The 18,955-nt window shown below is 33.3% G+C and overlaps 1 protein-coding gene across 6 annotated transcripts in view; it reads left to right on the forward strand.

The window, feature by feature from the left end:
- LOC106471620 (ankyrin repeat and BTB/POZ domain-containing protein 1-like) overlaps positions 1–18,955 on the forward strand; it is a 63,513-nt gene that overhangs the window by 9,079 nt on the left and 35,479 nt on the right. For 5 of the 6 annotated variants that reach the window (XM_022400236.1, XM_022400235.1, XM_013932231.2 and 2 more), the window contains exon 2: positions 10,407–10,541. In XM_022400236.1, the coding sequence (XP_022255944.1) occupies positions 10,486–10,541 (56 nt within the window). In that variant the 5' untranslated portion in view covers positions 10,407–10,485. Of the gene's footprint in view, positions 1–9,705; positions 9,793–10,406; positions 10,542–18,955 lie in introns of all 6 variants that reach the window. The other variant, XM_022400232.1, reaches the window with a different exon arrangement.

Raw genomic sequence — 18,955 nt, forward strand, 5'->3', positions numbered from 1 at the left:
TAGAGAACTTATCTTTTATTGGTTTTCAGATTTGTTTTGTAAATAGTAGCATAACATGCAATTATTTGTACTAATTTGTATTATTTAATGAAGTTTATAGAGAAATTTAATTAAAATTCCAAAATATGTTTCAGATTATAAATGAGCACCCTCTAAGGAAACTTTTCTTTCAACATTTTTAAAAGATTTTTCCTTGCACTTTAGCACTAGTTCTTCAATCTACAATTGGTATCTAAACCTTTTTCTAGTCTGTTTTATTTATAAAACAACATCTGGGCATGCTAAACCTAAGTTGTAAAACTTTTAGTCAATCCTAGTAGGAGGTGTCACTTTCAGTACCATGTTATTCCAATTGCTGTATTTCACATTTAACAAATCGTAAGATGATAAGCAAAGCATGTGATGAAACTTTTTTCTTTGGATTTTACAATATGAATGTGTGTGTGGTGCTTATTATAGTAATTGCCATTTTATGTAGAGGTTGTATTTAGTAGTGGTCAATAGTACTTTTTTTATAAGCCTTAGAAAAAACTGCATGGGATGTGACTTTTATTATTTTTCTATAGTAGCTTAAATCATCCTATATCTTATATCTAGTTATATTAATCATTATATTGAAAAGTTAACTCAAAATAGATATGTTTTAGGAAAGAAGTTGATCCATGAATATTAGGGTTAAGATCTATCAAGGGGTGAGTGCATGGTCTTTACGTGAATTAGGCTTAGAGCATTGAACTGAAAGAGTTTAATAATGGCTGGAGTTTGTGATTTTTTATATTATTTTGCATTTAAATTAGTAGTTATAAGTTCAGTAATTTAGCAAAATTTTATATTTAGTTCATAATAAAAATATGATTCAGTATTTAGAATGATAACTTTGTGTGATTTGTATGTACTACTAATACCACATAAGAAATTTATATTTTTTCCTTATTATCTTTTCTTCTGTTGTTGTTTTATAATTAAAACAGTCTAAATGATATATAAAAAGTTTATTCTGATATTTTGCAAAGGGTTTAAAACTTAATGTACAAGTGACAACAATAAAACCCATATGTTGGTTGTGAAACAGACTAAACACGTTTGTTTCAATAATAGAGGAGAAGCTGTGACATTCTCACAGTTGGGATGTTAATACACTGAAGAGCTTAAGTATCAAATTCCAATTTAAATCTTTCCTATAATGAGAGGAATGTGACCAGGACTAATCTTTTAAGTGCTGTAAAGTGATTTTCTTTGTAATTTATGGTGTCTGTATCGTTTGGTAATCTCTTGTTATTCAAACCACCTGTACTGTAAGCTATTGACTAGTTGTGGCAATTAAAGTTTTGTCTGTATTGTGAAACAACATTCAAGGGTATGTGTTGAAATAGACTTGTTTGAAAGTTCAGAGAAATGATATTCAAGTACTGAAAAGCTTTGTTATTTTCATATCTACAGTAATGTTCAAATTTGCCTGTTCTGGACTAAACAGTAGTGATGACCAACAGGCATGATAGTTTACAGCAAATTTATAAAGTTCATGCTGCTAACCTTATGGTTTTTTTCAGCAAAATATAAAAAAGTATGGCTGCAATGAAACATAAACTTGAAATAAATACATAAATGAATGAAAATAAAATGTTTTAACATGCGTATATAAATGTGAAATCCTATTTGAAAATGAAAAAATATATGTTTATTGTTTAGGTTTACTTAGAAATATTTTTTTGTCTTGTATATTACTTGAAACCATAAGGAGAGTACGTGGTTATTAAAAAACCAAAAATAGACAAAATTTGCATTTTATGAACAATAAAAAGTAAGAAGTTCAATTCTGGAACAAATATAAATATCGTAATCATATCTTATAAATAACATTTCCTAATATAATTTTCCAAGATATTAAAGATCGTAATGCAAAAAAACCTAAATATATCAAAGTAACAGGCTTTATGTTTCTTAAACTACATGCATTTATGAAAGCTCTTGTGAAGTTTCAAACAGTTTCATCCATTAGTTTTATTGTTGGAATGAAATACAGCAAGACTTGCATTGGCTGTGCAGAAAGTTAGTACCTGGTAGTGATAGGGTTAAGGTTCATGTTTTCACTCGCATGTTTTTACAATTCGTTTCTTATTTTTCTCACCATTTTTGGATCTTCATCATTCAACTGATAATTAGCTTCCAATTTTCCCCTAAAAAGTATTACAAGTTTTCTTTCCATTCAAGTTTTTATAAACCAAAGGTTCCTCTTCGAACATTGTGTGAAGGTTAAGAAGTGCTTCTGCAACAGTTTATTCTTCTTTTTTCTTCCTTATACCCTTGAATATCTGAAAAGAAATTTAAGACTTGCACTGAGGTGAACATTTTGAATGTAAAGAATCTCAATTTAAAAACAATTATTGAGCAAACAAAAAAAAATACAAGAAATGATGCAAAATAAGTTTCATTTTACCTTATATAACTATAGACTGACTTCAGTGTCCATTACAGTATCGATCGTTAAGTTTTGTATGTGAAATGCTCTCTAAACACAGGCTAAAAATAAAGGACACATCTTTTATTCTTTCCAATATAGCTCAAAAATTACTCTAAAAGTTTAAAAGCTGGGATACTGGAAACATAGTTTTTGGGTTCCCATGGGTTAATACTACACGTTCGTGCATATACATTATATTGTTATGACAGCTGGTAACACGTCATGAGTTTCTAGAAGGATCATGACTTTTACTGGCAACTCTAGTTTTCTCTAGGTGCCCTCTATTTTAGTATATAAGCCCGGCAAATAAAGCGGAGATAATAATAGCAGATAGTGAGATATAGAGACAGATAATTGAGTCAAGTGAGTGGTAGTGACTGTAAGTACAGTGCGTGAATCATTGTGAATTATAGCGTGTGTTTAAATTAAAGTGACTGTGGAAATTCTGTGTATTGCAAAGTTGTATTGACAAAGAATAAACTAGTTTTATTTAAGAAAGGACTTGTATCGCTGAAATTTTTTGGGAAGAATTTATACCGGAAATTAACAAATGAACAGAGAAGCAACAATATAAAGTACTGTATTACTTCTTCATTGACTTTGTAAGGTGAAGTCCCTGTACATAATTTTCTGGTCTCAGTTTCTGTGCTGGTGCCCAATCTGGATGTATTTGGTCATAGAGAGCAGAAGTTTGCCTGAAAAAAAAAAATGATCAAATTGAAAATTAATATTGGCCTAATATGTCGTAGCTTATGTTTTGCTTTTGTACATGTAATGTACTATATTACTTGCAGCTAAAATAATTAATTTCAATTATTTTAGTTCCTTTCACTAAAGGTTGTTACAAAATTATACTTTTATAGAACATTTTATGTATGGAGTCATGACTAATGCTGTTGTTATAGTCACATGAAACATGAGACAACTAAATACAGGGTATGCTGTTTGTGCATGTACATTGTTGGATATTGGGCAGAAATATTATTCAGTTAATTATAGGCCTGTTAGCCTAAATCACTGGTGGGAAAAGTTTTTGTAAATAATAAAAGGTGCTCAGCAGAGTCATTTAACAGAGTTTAAAATTTTATTGGATAATTGCCATGTGAAAATCTTGCCTTATTAATCATTTGACATTCTTTGAAGAGGTTGCTGTTGTGGATTTTATAAGATGCCGTTTAAAAGGCTTGTTAAAAAATTGTATCTTATAGGTATAGGGGATAAGGTGGCTCATTGGATATTAAGTTGAGAGATGTTATAAATGGAGTTAAGTTAAACTGAATTAATATCACAAATGGGGTGATCAATGTTACGACTTGTGCTACTTGTATTTATATCAGTGACAAAAGGAATTGTCAACAGATCACTTAAATTTGCTATTGATATTAAGGTGTTGGGTATTGCTGGCTGTGAGGAGGATGCTGTTGCTGCTTTAGAAAATGATTTCGATTATTTTATGAGTTCAACAAATAAATGGCAGATGGCTTTTAATCATAATAAACGCAAGGTAATGCACATAGGTTATCGTACTATATGTTTGCTTGTTAATTATTCTAAGATACAAGTCCTTTCTTTATAAAACTTGTTTATTCTTCCTCAATACAACTTTGTAATGTACTTAATTTTCACAGTTACACACACTATAGTTCACAACAATTCACTTACTTTCTATCGCGCTTAGACTTAATTGTCCGTCCCCGCCAACTATAGTTCCGATCTCTGTGTCTGCTATCCTCAGTTCCCGCCGACCGTAATTGCTGTCTTTCTTTCTCTCTGCCTCCCGTCTATCTCTATCTCACTGTCTAGCGCACTTATATACGATATTACTGCCTGTTCTAGAAACTTCTAAGACTCTCAACACGTGCTACCAGCGTCTCTTGACTTCTGCCGTCGTAACACACTAGCAAATCTTCTAGAATACTCGTCACGTGACCCCCACTGTCGTAACAGTACTTTGAATTACAGTTTTGATGGTGATAACCAGACATTGTTATGGAAGAAAAAAGATTTTGGTGTTCTGTTTGATTAGTGTCTTAAGCCATCCAAACAGAGTGCTGTTTCTTGTGGTAGAGCAAATAGGATATTAAGATGTGTCTACATTATATTGTATATAATTACAAAAAGGTTAAGATCTCTGAAATTATTTTCTATTGTAAAAGATAAGAGTTGGAATTGGATTGAGGAGTTTAAGATTGTTAAGGGAGTTGGTAATTTTGATGTTTTTCTTATTTAATGATGAAAATGATAGAACTAGGAGACTCGGATATAAATTTTGGGAGGGTAGGATTCATCTTCAGCTAAAACATTCTTTTTCTTACAGGTTGGTTTGCCTTCAGATATGGTGGAGTCAGTATTTGAGGGAGTTTAATAAGTATTTAAATGATAAGGGTTAGGTTGGTTTTGAGTTTTTTCTATACTGAATGTGACAGCCTGAAATTTTATGTTACAGTAAAATTCTATTAGCTTTACTACTAGCAAAATAGCACTGACTTGATGGCTTGAGTGGTTTACCCACCATTACATACTGTAATTTACTGTAGGCATACATCACTAATGACAGTAGCTAACATCAAACATGTCAGTATAATTGTACAAAGTAACTGTGACTGGTTCATTCTCTATCTTGAAAATCATTCACAACACTTCAGATCTCGTAATATATAATCTAATTTCAAGTGTGCTAGAACACTTTATTTTACATTGTTAAAGGTTTTTAAATGCTTTAGGCCTTGTTTGATCCAAATGTCATTTGATCTATTGCTAACATGTAAAATAATTACAACATTATGATAACCCAAATGCATTATCTTGTGCATTCTATAATAAAAATTTACTTGTTAAATTGTCAGTTGATCCAACTCATTCTGTAATACCTCAACATTTTCATGACAATAAGCTGTACTTTAACTGCGATAAACAGTGTGGTGTTTTGTAACAGTGAGAATCCACAAACACACAAGTCGGTGGCAAAAGCCACCTGTGTGCTCCAAGCAAGAATAAGCAACATATTCAAAAAGGGATCTAACACCTGGAAAAGTGACACAAGTTGCTTCTATGACATTTATATTCAACTATCACACACACATAAAGCAGCTGGAAATGAAACAAGGCATACCAATCATCTGATGCAGCTCCTATGGTCATCTAGACAATTGGACTATTGAAATTGGAGTTTGGAAACCATTGTTATTGTACATTAGATGGATTATGAACAGAGCTGGTTGATTACCTATGAGCATAAAGATAGTCAGTTACTCAAAATTAGCATTTTTCTTATTATTACTGTTTTCTGATTATTTTAACTAACCTAGTAATCAGAATATTTCTATTATGTTGTTCGTCATCAAGCCTAAAGCTTCATGATTGGGGTAGTGGTGCCTTGAGATGTGATAGTCTTGTGTTTGGTTCCCATGGCAACTAAACTTGCTCACCCTTTCATTATTATTACAAAGCTACTAAGGGTTTTTGCCATTGTCACTATTTTGAAATGCTGACTAGAAGGAAAGCAACTGACTAGCAGCACCCACTTCAAATTCTCTGACTGTGTTAAAGAAAGTATAAATTTACTGTTTTTTCCAATTTTGTATCAAGTTTTTTATTTGTAATTGTGTAACTATGTTCTCTAATGTCAAATAAGTAGTGCAGATCTAGGGGACAAGGCCCAGGGTGTTTGGATTCAACCCCATCTGTTTTGTTTTCCAGAATTTAATAACTGCGTTCCATATTGTCGTAGGAGCATGTACTGATTTTTTTTTGGGGGGGGTATAAAGAATTCAACCCTACCCCTTCCATTTTTTTTCAAGAAATTAATAACTATTCTTTAACGTTGAAAACAGGTCCAGATTTATGGGAGAGGGGCAAACCCACATTATTTAATGTTGTATAAGTAGGGGCAGATCTAGGAGTTTTAACACCTCCAATTTTTCAAAGAATTAACTGAAAAAAAAACAACCAGAAGTCCTTAAAGTACCATATAGTATCAAAAACACACATTTTATGTCCATTTTTGTTGATTGGGCTATTAATTACTGTAAAAGCTCTCTTGTGATTTATTGAAACAAACACAACTGAAATATACAGCAATACAGTTAAGGCCTCAGCCAATTACTGATTATTTCAGAGCTAAATACATGTTGCCATGGTAAATTTTTGACTTTCTCCAGTTGCTAATGTGTATAGATTTCAGAGATTTGTTTCTGTCAAAGCTAATATTGTTTAGGACACCTGTGGCTGCTATAACATAGATCTGTTATAGAATTGTCTTTTCATTGTTTACAAGTTAAAATTCTCATAAATAGGATTATAAAAAATTTTAACATTTTAATTTTGAATATTTTGTCTTTAACTGTTTTTAATTTAATATCAATCACATTAATATAAGCTTTGAAATCTCTCACCCTGAGTTAATCATATACAGAATATATTATCATTATTTTATATTGCTTGACTTTTCTAAGATTACTTTGGGACATTGATTAATCCAAAATATTATGTTATTGTAGTGGAAGTCTCTTCTGTCTTGAAAAAATGCTGAACATTTTTTAACAGTGTTACACAGCTTTCTTTTAAAAGGTTAAATGGTATCATACCATAACTAGAAATGAAACGCTAATGCAGCTAGTGTGTGGAAGTTAACGTTACATATTAACACAATAATACTGTATTATCTGAATAGACTTTTTAGTTTTTTGTTATTCATTTCTTAATGGTTTTCAAACTTTACCTTACAAAATTATAGCTGTCAAAAGTTTTACATTTCTTTTAATGGTTGCAAAGCATTTGAGTAACTGTGTAGTTATAGATACATCACTTAAGGTTCCAACATTGTCATAATCTGGCTGATAAACTTGTGAAACAGTACTGAATTGTGTGGAATAAGAAGTCTGAAAAAATATAGTGTTTTTGCAACAGGTGACTTATAAATGAATAAATCTTTTATGGTTTTTAAGTATTAAACAATTCGTTTGTGTTGCCTGTATGATATATGTTCATGTACATAGAGTTTAGGATTAAAAAACTGACTTAATTATGAATTATTGTGCCTGAAGTTTGAAGACAGTTTTAGACACACAAATTTTATAGTCAATTTTATATGTTAATTCTAACTATATTTCACAATTTTAATTCAGAAATATTTTAGAATTAATATTTTGATTTTCTGACATTTATTTAGAATAATTCATGAAGGGATAAAAGGTTAATATATTTCCATTCATGCACAGCTGCATAGTGTTTTGCTTGAAAACAAAACACCCCTATTGTCATTTCGTTTTTTCAATTTTCCTATCCATCTAAAAGAATTACTTTATCTTTGCTAAGAACATATCACCCCTTCAGAATATATTGTCCATTTCTTGATTTTGTAAAGTTTCCCTGAATTTTTGGTTTAAACCTTATTATGGTGCCTCATCAAGTGGTTTAATCATTTACTAATAAAATATATATTTAAAACCAGCTATAAAGAAATTTCAAATGTGATTGGATATAGCAAGAATGCTATTATGCTGTGTCTTTGGGAATTGTGGTTTATTATCATAATACTTTACAAGCTGGTTTCATCCACTGAATATTTTCATGTCCTTTATCCCGATTTATGTTGGAATTCGAAACTTAAGCTCTTCAGTGTATTGAGTCCCCTACTGTGAGAATGTCATAGCTTCCCCTGTATTATTGAGACAAATGTATTTAGTCTGTTTCACAACCACCATATGGGTTTTATTGTTGTCACTTTTACACTGAGTTTTAAACCATTTGCAAAATATCAGAATAAACTTCATATATATAGACTGTTTTAATTCTAAAGCAACGACAACAGAAGGGTGGGTCTTACTACAAAGTAAAAACTGTAAGAAGGAAAAAATATAAAATTCGTATGTGGTACAAATCACACAAGTTTATCTTTCTAAATACTGAATTATATTATTATTATGAACTAAATATTAAAATTATGCTAAATTATTGAACTTATAACTACTAATTTAAATGCAAAAAAATATAAAAAATCACAAACTCTTTCAGTTCAAAGTGCTAAGCCTAATTCATGTAAAGACCTTGTACTTGCCACTTGATAGCTCTTAACCGTTATAATCGTGGGTCAACTTCTTTCCTAAAAAATATATGAAGATAGCTTTTATATGTCGGAACATCTGTTAGCTGAGTTCTTGCACAGATCCTAAAATATAGCGTTGATAAACGGAAACATCGGCACATGTAGATATGTAGATCTTGAAAGTGATTGCCTTACCGGCCTACGTTGATCTGACTCATTTTATAAGCTTTACTATTTCCTATAGATCATTTTCCAGATGCTTCTGCTATGATTAGTGTCTGGCAAAAAGCTTCAGCAAGTATTTCCTTTGCAACATCTCAACCAACAATTGGTCCAGTTATCAACGCTATTTTCAAGTTTTGAACAACTCTACTTTCAAGATCTATATATCTTTATGTGCTGATGTTTTTGTTTATCAACATTATATTTTAAGATCTGTGCAAGAATTCAGCTAATAAATGTTCCCGCATATAAAAGCTATCTTCAAGTTCTGTGCACCATAAAAATATATCTATTTTGAGTTAATTTTTTAATATAATGATTAATATAAATAGATATACGATACAGCATGACTTAAGTTACTATAGAAAAATAATAAAAGCCACATACATCTATCCATGGAATTTTTTTTTCAGAAATAAGTTTTCTAAGACTTATAGAAAAGTACTATTGACCAATACTAAATACAACCTCTACATAAAATGACAGTTGCTATAATAAGCACCACCCACATTCATGTTGTAAAATCCAGAGAACAACGTTTCGTCACGTGCTTTGCTTATCATCCTATGATTTGTCAAATGTGAGATGCAGCGACTGGAATAACATGGTACTGAAATTGACACTTTCAACTAGGATTGACTAAAAGTTTTACAAATGAGGTTTAACACACCCAGATGCTGTTTTATAAAGAAAACAGACTAGAAAAAGGTTTAGATACCAATCATAGATGGTAGTACCAGTACTGAAGTGGAAGAAAAAAAAAATTTCTTCCTAGAATGTGCTTATTTATAGTCTCAAACGTATTTTGGGATTTTGTTTTATTAAATTTCTCTTTAAACTTCATTAAATAATACAATTTTGTACAAATAATTGAATATTATACTACTATTTACAAAAATAAAATCTGGAATCCAATAAAAGATAAGTTCTCTATAATTTTTTCAATTCAAAAATGTGGTTTTTGCCCTCACAATAGGACAAAATGGCCACAGCAGGTAATGGGTTAATTGGTGATTCCTCAATAGCAGGGAAGTGGAACAACTGCCCTTAGACCCACTGTAAAGTATGCAAAATTTATTTATAAAAAGCTGATAAATGATCTGATAAAATAACTGAGTAAAAAAATAATCACATTTTTATTATCATATTCCATACGTATTGAGCAAGCTTTAAGCTTAATGATAGATAATAAGAACAGAGCTTTGAAAAACATACTAGTGAATGCATATGATTATATTTACAAAGTGTATAATACATTAACTGTCATTACAACAATAGTGGAATAGAGTTTGCACAAATCTTTGAAAGCAATGGAAAATAAGCTCAAAAAGTTATTAGACATCTTGTAGAAACTGATGTTTTTAAAAGTCATAGTCTTGGAAAAGTCTTAAATTCAATTTCAATAAATACTTTCTAATAATTGACTTAATAAAAAAATAAACATAATATTCAGAGATAGGAATATAATCTTTGAAAACTTATGGTGAGGCAATGAGAAATGATAACTTATAGGCTAGCTTGTCTGCCATTTTACTGAGCTGCACTGATTTGGATCCTGTGAAGTTATTACTGGATGTATATATGAATGTGAAATTTTGTATTCGGGTATTGTCTTACTTGTTGAGCTAAATGGCTTATTACAACTTTTCTATATCAACATTCTTTTCCCCTATATAGTCAATTGGAATATTTGGGATGTATAACCAGGTGATGTTACCTGCAGTTATCATACCAATAACCCTGTTAATGAATCATTATGGATCTAAATGACTTGTTCCTTAGTTGTAGAAAAGGAGATCTTAGTCAAATCAAGTAAGTGTCTCAAAGCAATTAATTCATTACATTGTTTATAACTAACAACAATTTTAGAAACAAGTTTTGTGTGGTTGTTTACAATTATTTTTTATTTATGTAGGTTATTTATCACCTTGACTGTAATAGTTTTACTATATTATTTTATGAAATAACCAACTATGTTACATATTGAGAATTTGAAATAATCCAAGGCCGCATTAAATAATTTAACTTTTAATAGTTGAGACGTACCTTGGATTTAGGTGTAGAAATATGCCGGTATTTAATTTATGCTATTCGCCAACAAGATTGACTCACACCATTTTTGGTTTTGACACAAATAAGCTTTAATATATATATACAACACGAAATCCACAATAACAGCCATTAATTATTACAAACAAAGTTTTGTAGACAGAAATTTCAATAACTTACAAATAGCCTAAAATTGTCTTTCTAGTTCAGAGTCTCCTTGATATCCAGCAAGGTGTACATACAATAATTGGTGGGAAACTAGCTAGCTTTGTGAGGCACTGAATTGTTGACCGTTGAAATACAATAATATTTTCATAAAATCACCAGTGTCTGTTGAAAAAGTAGTAATATTCTTGGAGAGCCATCAACGTTTGATGGGAATTCACTGACGTTTGAAATTTACAACTGCTCCCAGTCAAATGTTGTATATTTTCTGGTTGATAGGGTTAGCACAATCACAGTTATAATAGTTTCATAGTAGACCTGTTTGCTCTCTGTTTTCTGCTGCTTTTTTGGCACGATGCCCTGCCATTTTATAGGCTAGACACATCTTCTAGAACCTTCTAATAATAATAACGGATATGGAAATGGATAATATTGTTTATTCTTGTTCTCGAATGTTCTACAATCTTGGAAAATTGGCAGAAATTTCGCCATACGTAACTAACACCGTAAGCTATACACGCCCTCAAATATAAACTTCTGCGAAACAAACGTTGACATTAAAATGAATATATCACAAGTTCATTATACGCAACACATATCTGATAATACAAGTTATGCCTATTTCTAAATACAAATTCAACCCAAACAATGTTCATATTAAAAATAAATACATAATAATAAATTTGTTACACAGGTCATTTCAGTACCCTTTGGCATACATTTATATTAAACATTATAATACAAAATACACATCTAAGAAAAATAAACCCTTTAACAAAGGTAACATATTGCAGTATTAAAATTATAATATGCAATAATCAATGCCCAATGAAATCAGATTCAACAGTGATTAATTAATACTAAGTTACAATTTCAAAAATACATTCTTTACAACATACTGAAAATATATAATTGTAAAGTCATATATTGCACCCGTGCAAAAAAATTTACAAGGTCATGAAGGTACCTGTTTGAGTTACAGAAGATGATGGGTAGTGTTGTGTGCTCCATACGTGCAAGAACTTCTATATGGAGATAACAGATCAATATCCTTTTGAAACATGTATGTTTTCTAAGTAAAATATTTTTCATTATGTTTATAAATTGTTTTTCAATGTATTATCATTGTCTATGATGAACATGTTTGCATATAGTAACATTAATGTCTGTGCCAGTTACTGTAGTCTCTACATGTATGGTTGTACAATATGAGAAATGAACATGTGTCAAAATTAAAAGCAAGAATTGAAAATGCACAGTTAAAACTATTTGAGTGACAGCCAATATTGAAAGACTATACGTTTCATCAGTTTTATGCTACCATCATTAAGAGTAAAACACATGATAAATGGGTAACTTTATAAGGAGGAGGTTTAACTCATTGTAAATTTTTAAGGATAGTATTTCTTTCCAAAACTGTCTTTCAGTACCAGCTGATCCTTTATCTTTATTTAGAAAATAATTAATTGTGTTCAATTGTTTTTGGATTCTCTAATATTCAATTCAGTTTGAGTGTTAGGTTCATTTAAAACTGTTTCATGCTATTGTACCAATGGCCTGTTTCAACAGTATGTTCTGTAAGTGGAGAAATTAACATCTTTTTATTATATGCTATGTTTATTAAGATGATATTTCAAAGTATGTTTAGTTTGACCAATGTTCAATGATGTTAACATTAAAATTTCTGTTATTAAAAATGCTTTTTATATAATTCAATTCATTTTTCAAATTTATTGTAGTAGAACAAATTTTAAATGCTTCCTCTTTATATGTTTGAAAGCTGTAAGTTTTGGAGAAAATCTATGACATTATCTTTGATGTGGCGACATGTAGACTGAATGTGGTTTCCAGTAAACAGTTGTAGAAATGGTTCCATTATTATCTCTTTTAACAAGTACATCTAAAAAAAGTAAACAGTTATTTTATTCAATCTCATATATAAATTAAATATACTTAGAAGGATCAACATTATTTAGATAATCAGCAAATGTTTTTAACTCAGAATGTGTCATCCACAAATCTAATTCAACAAACAGGTTTTAAAGAAACATTGTCAAGAACAATATGCTAAAAACAATCCATGCAAGGGATAGTTCTTATTAGAAGCTGCTGTCTATAGAAGTCTAAAGAAGATCATAAATTTAATGAAGATTTCAGTTAATTTTGTTATTAGAATTACTGATGGAATTGAAATAAAAAATGAAGAGTAGTAAACAATTGAATTTAAAGCATTATGTAAATCTAAGAAAAAGCAAATTCCAATACGATATCTTACTGCCTTTCATGAAAAGCTTTCTTGATTAGTACTGCCCTCTATTGGCATAATGTTTTTGGCTCTCCATTAGCCATACAACTCCCACTTCTTTCTGCATATCAACTTGTAAATGATCATGCAGCAACATTACACCAATAGGAGTGCAACACTACCCCTATCGTAACTAACACCATTTCTAATCATGCACTTGTTAATCACTTCTTGATTGGCAGTCTTACTGTGCAAATGTGTTTGTTTTCCTTACAATTTACTTATTGTGTCCATGCATTTTTACTTTCATGTATTTTTCTAATTCAGTTATTGTTGTTTTTCATTTTTTTCTGGAGAGTCATGATTTATTTTCATTTACTCTCCCTTTTCTATTGCTTGTTCAAGTTTTCGACTTGGTGAGTTATGCATTTAAAGTTTCAGGTGGTCATGACTACCATAGCTGTTACTACTACAGAAGATTTACTGACCACAATTATTGGCCTCTGATGTGATGGCTATGATCCGAAGAGAATTGTACAATTTCAGGCAACATTCTGAATAACCTGATGAGTGTCCTGTCATAGCAGCACCTAGATGTGTCTGTATGGGCAGATGTGACTTTGGGCAGCTTTTTTTTCCCCTCCTGCATATTTTTATCTGTCATGTGTTATTTTAGGGGTCTTTCCCAGGCCTCCTCCTCCCTTTGTAGACTTAATTAATCAGGTATGTTGTGTTTTGTCTTTGTTTTTTGTTTTCCTTTCAGATTCTACCAGTGCCATCCAAGGGGATTAATCTTTGGTTCATTCTTTAGTTTCTCCTCCTTACCCGGATATTGTGGTTCTTGCTCATTCTTTTGGGGACAGTTGCTTTCAAGAATTATTTGGGAGATTTCCTGACCCTTTGTAGTCTGGGGTTGATTTAGCCCATCTACATAACCCATTTCCATTCTTCCCCTTACTATTCATTTTCTCCCCCCCCCTCATTGGGATCCCCTTTCTTGACAGTATTATTCAGAGGTGTCTCAAGATTTACTTCATAAGGATTCTGTTGATGAGGAGATCCTTGTCATTAGGGGGTTTGTTCTCATCTTTTTCTCATTCTCCAAAGATTGGAGATTGGCTCCTGGTATTCAATTTATCATCTCTGAACTGCATCCTCATCATTCTCAAGTTTGCTATAGAGTCGTACTTAACGTTTTGTTGTTTTCACTCCTGGTTTGTGGATGAAGTAGTTCAATGTGTCAGATGCGTATCTACATAGCCTCATCTCCCTAGCATCCAGACAGTTTCTTCCTTTTGTTTGTTGTGAGTGTGTGTTTCAGTTTGGGCTTTTCTGTTTAGATTTACCTCAGCTCTCTATGTGTTCAGATGAGTGGTCTGGACCTTTGCTTCACTGCTTCAACCCCAGGGCCTTCATTTACACCATTACATCGATGACTGCCTACTTCTAGCTACTACACGGTCCAACTTTGCCATACATATTCAGTTTCTTCTTTGGGAAGATACCTGGGTGTGTTAGCTTACCAAGGGGGGAAGGCATTCTGAACACTTACTTAATATCTGGCTCTTCTCAGTGTGTTTCTCACCTCATTTCTCTGTCAGGACCAGCCTTCTCCCCTTCCATTGAGGATTATGGAATATCTTGTATGCAGCATTTCCTATTCTTCTTTTCTTTGTGTATGTGAGGTTCTATCTCTTTTGAGGGCATGGGCTTCTCTAGAAGCCCTCATTCTTTTTGGACATGCCAACATGTGCCACCTTCAGTGAGTTTTGCTTGACCAATAGTGCCTTGTTCACATTCCCTTGAATGCTCCTCTTACCCTTTCCCTTCACTTACAGTCTAATTTTGACCGAACCAATAGTACTGCAGGATTTCCTCTTCCTCCTCCTTGTCTCGATTGTCATCTTTTTACAGATTTTTTTTTTTTCTGTTGGGGAGCATTTCTCGATACTCTGGAGGTTTCAGGGTGGGGAACTCTTTTTTTTTTCAAACCTGTTCTCCATATCAATCTTTTGGGAAGTCTTGTTGTTCATTAGGCAGTACTTACCTTCCTACTGGTTCTTTTGGACCAGGTGGGGATGATCCACTCCAACAATTCTACGGTAGTGTCCTACATCACTGGGCATCGGGGCATCCAATAGAGAGACCTTTATTTTCAAACTTTGAATTGTCTATATTGGCTCAACTGCCCCCATATTACTTTGTTGGCACGTCTTATTTTGGGTGCCCCGAATCTGGTCATGCATCAGTAATCCCATCCCAACGGGATTCTACCAATGGGGTAGTGTTTGGATCCTCTCGTTTTTCAGGAGTTTTGTGCACTTTGGGGTGTCTCTGATTTGGACAGTTTTGGTCTTCTGTTCTCATCCATTGGCAGGATAAGTGGATGCTCTCAGTCAGGATTGAACCTGTTGTTACCTCTATGCATATCCTCCTCTTCATCTTTTTCCTTGTGTCCTATTAATAGTTAACCATAGAGGCCGGTCCTCCAGAGTGAAGCACTGTACCACTCATTTGATAGTAGGGTGGTGGCATTCTGTTGGTGTAGATGGCATGACACCCTTCCTACTGTGGATCTGATGTAAAATTCCAGATGCCATCAGGTGTTGGTTGTTGTACTCCTCCATATCTATATATATTGCAGTTTGTACCTCCGGCTGAGATATTCCTCCTTTCTACTATCCTCCAGATGTTGGTTCCCAATTTGGTCAGGTATTGGTTGGAGATGGTCCAGCCACATAATTCTTCACATGTGTTTAGCTGGTTCCCTCCCACTCCATTGGATCCTGCTTGTTTACTTTTACTATTGTACTATTTGTATTGTACTATTTTCGGGCTGGAAGTCTGATGGAGATCCAGCCACTTTTCCAGGTCTCCCCAGTGCAAATTCTTCTCCCCTTATCAAAGGGAGCATGGGAGACCCCTGCTGCTGAGTTGGGACACCATGTAGAACCCTCACTTGTTGGGCTTTGTGCAATAAAGTGTCATAACTATTGCCTTTAAAACGATTAACCTTTAAGTCTGTTGTAGTAAGAGTATATAATCATTAAATATCAACTCACAAAATAAATTAAATAATAATGCATACATTAAACAGTCTTGTATATCCAACAATAAGCTTCTCTTCAAGAAAAAGATTCAGATTCTGCATCTGTGACAGCCACACCTGCCATGTCCATCTGTACCTGTAAGGTATTCTTCTCTTTCAAAGTACCTCTTTAACAGATTGGCATGGTAGACCTTGATTATCCCATCCACTTTCACCTTATAGTGAATTCTGTTGAGAACTTCCTGTATCTCAAATGGTCCTTGGCTGTGGGTAGCAGAACTAAATCCTTCTGTCTGACCTTGAAATGCCGACCCTTGGTTTTCTTTTTATATAAAATTCCTCTAACTGTCTTTGGTGGGTTTGGCTTCCACAGTAGAACTGCTTTGATATGTTCGGTTCAGTACTTCTTTCCAATCCTCTGTTTTTTAAGCCTCTTTCCTGTTTCTCTTGTGCTAGATTTCCTCTTGGGCACTGTCCCAAGGTTTATGCAGAGAAGTGTCTTTCTTCCGCTCACATGAACCTATATTTGGGATGTCACTTTTCACTTTAAGAGGCTTGATATCTTGCTTGCTTTTTTCTCATTGAGCTCTTGTGGTGACTGCAGTTACCACATCAATCTTCTTTTTGTCTAGTTTCTCCAAGTTTCTACTACTTGATTTGTTTCCAATCACCAAGTCATATATTGGTGCCTTGATATATATGACTTTAAGGTCTGCTAAATAATATGGAGTATCCACCTTTATGTTTGCTATGGGAAAGTTTCTTACTGTCCCATCAGTTAGCACACATGGGCATACCTTGCCTGCCATCTGATCATCAGAAACTAGACTGGTTCTCACTGCTGTACTACTGCACCCAGTATCTCGTAGAACTTTCACTTTCTTGTACCTGACATATCCTTCACATATTGGCATGTTATGATCGTTGAATCCTCTCAATATTTATAATCACTACTGGCACTGTTGATCCATTGGCTAATTTCAACTGACCATTAGTCATGCACTGAGCAATCATGGAAATGACACTTTCTTGTGCTGAATTTGCTGTTATTTTTTATTCTGTTTCTTCTGGCAGCATCATCCATGGTGACAGTCACTCTTTTCTTGTTTCCTACCACTATCCTCGTAAGTAGCTTTGGCTGCTTTATGTTGAGATTTCTGGTAATGGTAATGGACTTGCACGCTTTTGCAATGTGCCCCATTTTATAACAAACATAGCATCTCTTATCCCTTCTATCTGTTAACCTTCCATCACCTTTGGTGGACTACTGCTCCTGATCATCTATCACTGGTTTAAACTTTAACTGGATATCCTTGGACTTGCCAGTTATATTCCCTCCATCAGCTTCCATATAATGTTCTGCCTGCTTGATCATCTCATCCGTGTGATTTGGTGCACTCTCTTTAAAGAACATTGACATGTCAGTTGAGCATGTGATCATAAGCTGTTAGTGTATTATTAGATCTGCCAATCCCTCAACTATTTTCACACTTTGCCATGTCAGTCCATCTGGTGAAGTTGATGTGCTACAAACTGAAATACAGTTTCTCCAGCTCCAGGTTTGACTTCTCTGAACTTCCAATGAAAACCTTCTTCAGTAAGCTCATATCGTTTTAGCTATGACACTTTTAATTTGTCATAGTCCATGATATCTTCTGATGTCATGCCTGCATATACTTGTAGTCATTTTCCTGTGAGAAGTGGGCTGAGAAAGACTACCCAGTCACCTTTGTCCCAGTTCTGACTTTGAATGAATCTATCATTTTTTTTCCAGAAAAGCATCTATGTCATCTTTTTTGTTCATCAAATTTGGGCAGCTTGGGTAAGCTGGCCCTGACCCCATTGTCATCCTTGGGTCTTTCATCTTTCTGTTGGATGAGCTTGGCAATCTCAATTTGTGCTCTTATTCTCACTATTTGCAGTCTCTCCTCTCTCTCCCTTTCTTCTTTCTCAATTTGTGCTCTTATCCTTTCTCTCTTTCTATTTCCAGTCTTTCCTTTCTCTCAATTTCTTCTTTCATTCTCTTCTTTTAGTCTTTATTCCTCTTCTCTGTCACTCCTCCTCTCTCTTCTGTTCCTGTTGTTTTACAAATTCTCATAGTTCACTGTCTTTTAACCCAAGACACTCTCCTCTTTCTCTCCATTTATCAAAATCAGCTGACATTTTTATATCATGTGATTGTAATCTCTTCACAATTTTTGCCACCTCTACCATTATGTGTATATAGGCCTATCATTTGTTTTGGTTTACGAACTCAGCCATATGTCTGAGACAAATCTGTAACATCGTCCTCTGAATCCATGTCTATCAATTGTTTTGGTTTACGAACTCAGCCATATGTCTGAGACAAATCTGTAACATCATCCTCTGAATCCATGTCTATCATTTGTTTTGGTTTACGAACTCAGCCATATGTCTGAGACAAATCTGTAACATCGTCCTCTGAATCCATGTCTATCATTTCTTTTGGTTTACGAACTCAGCCATATGTCTGAGACAAATCTATAACATCGTCCTCTGAATCCATGTCTATCATTTGTTTTTGGCTTACTTTCTTAGCCTGAGCTCGAGTTACAGCACACGAGGGAAACACATTGGAATTCTCCTCAACAACAATGTCATCCTTAGATGAAACAGTGATCGGCTTATTAACCCCAGCCAAATCATTTCCCAACAATAATGATACACCCTTAATTGGCAGAGTAGGTCTTACTCCAA

This window comes from Limulus polyphemus, unplaced genomic scaffold (assembly GCF_000517525.1).
Source record: "Limulus polyphemus unplaced genomic scaffold, Limulus_polyphemus-2.1.2 Scaffold4738, whole genome shotgun sequence".
Classification (NCBI taxonomy): domain Eukaryota; kingdom Metazoa; phylum Arthropoda; class Merostomata; order Xiphosura; family Limulidae; genus Limulus; species Limulus polyphemus.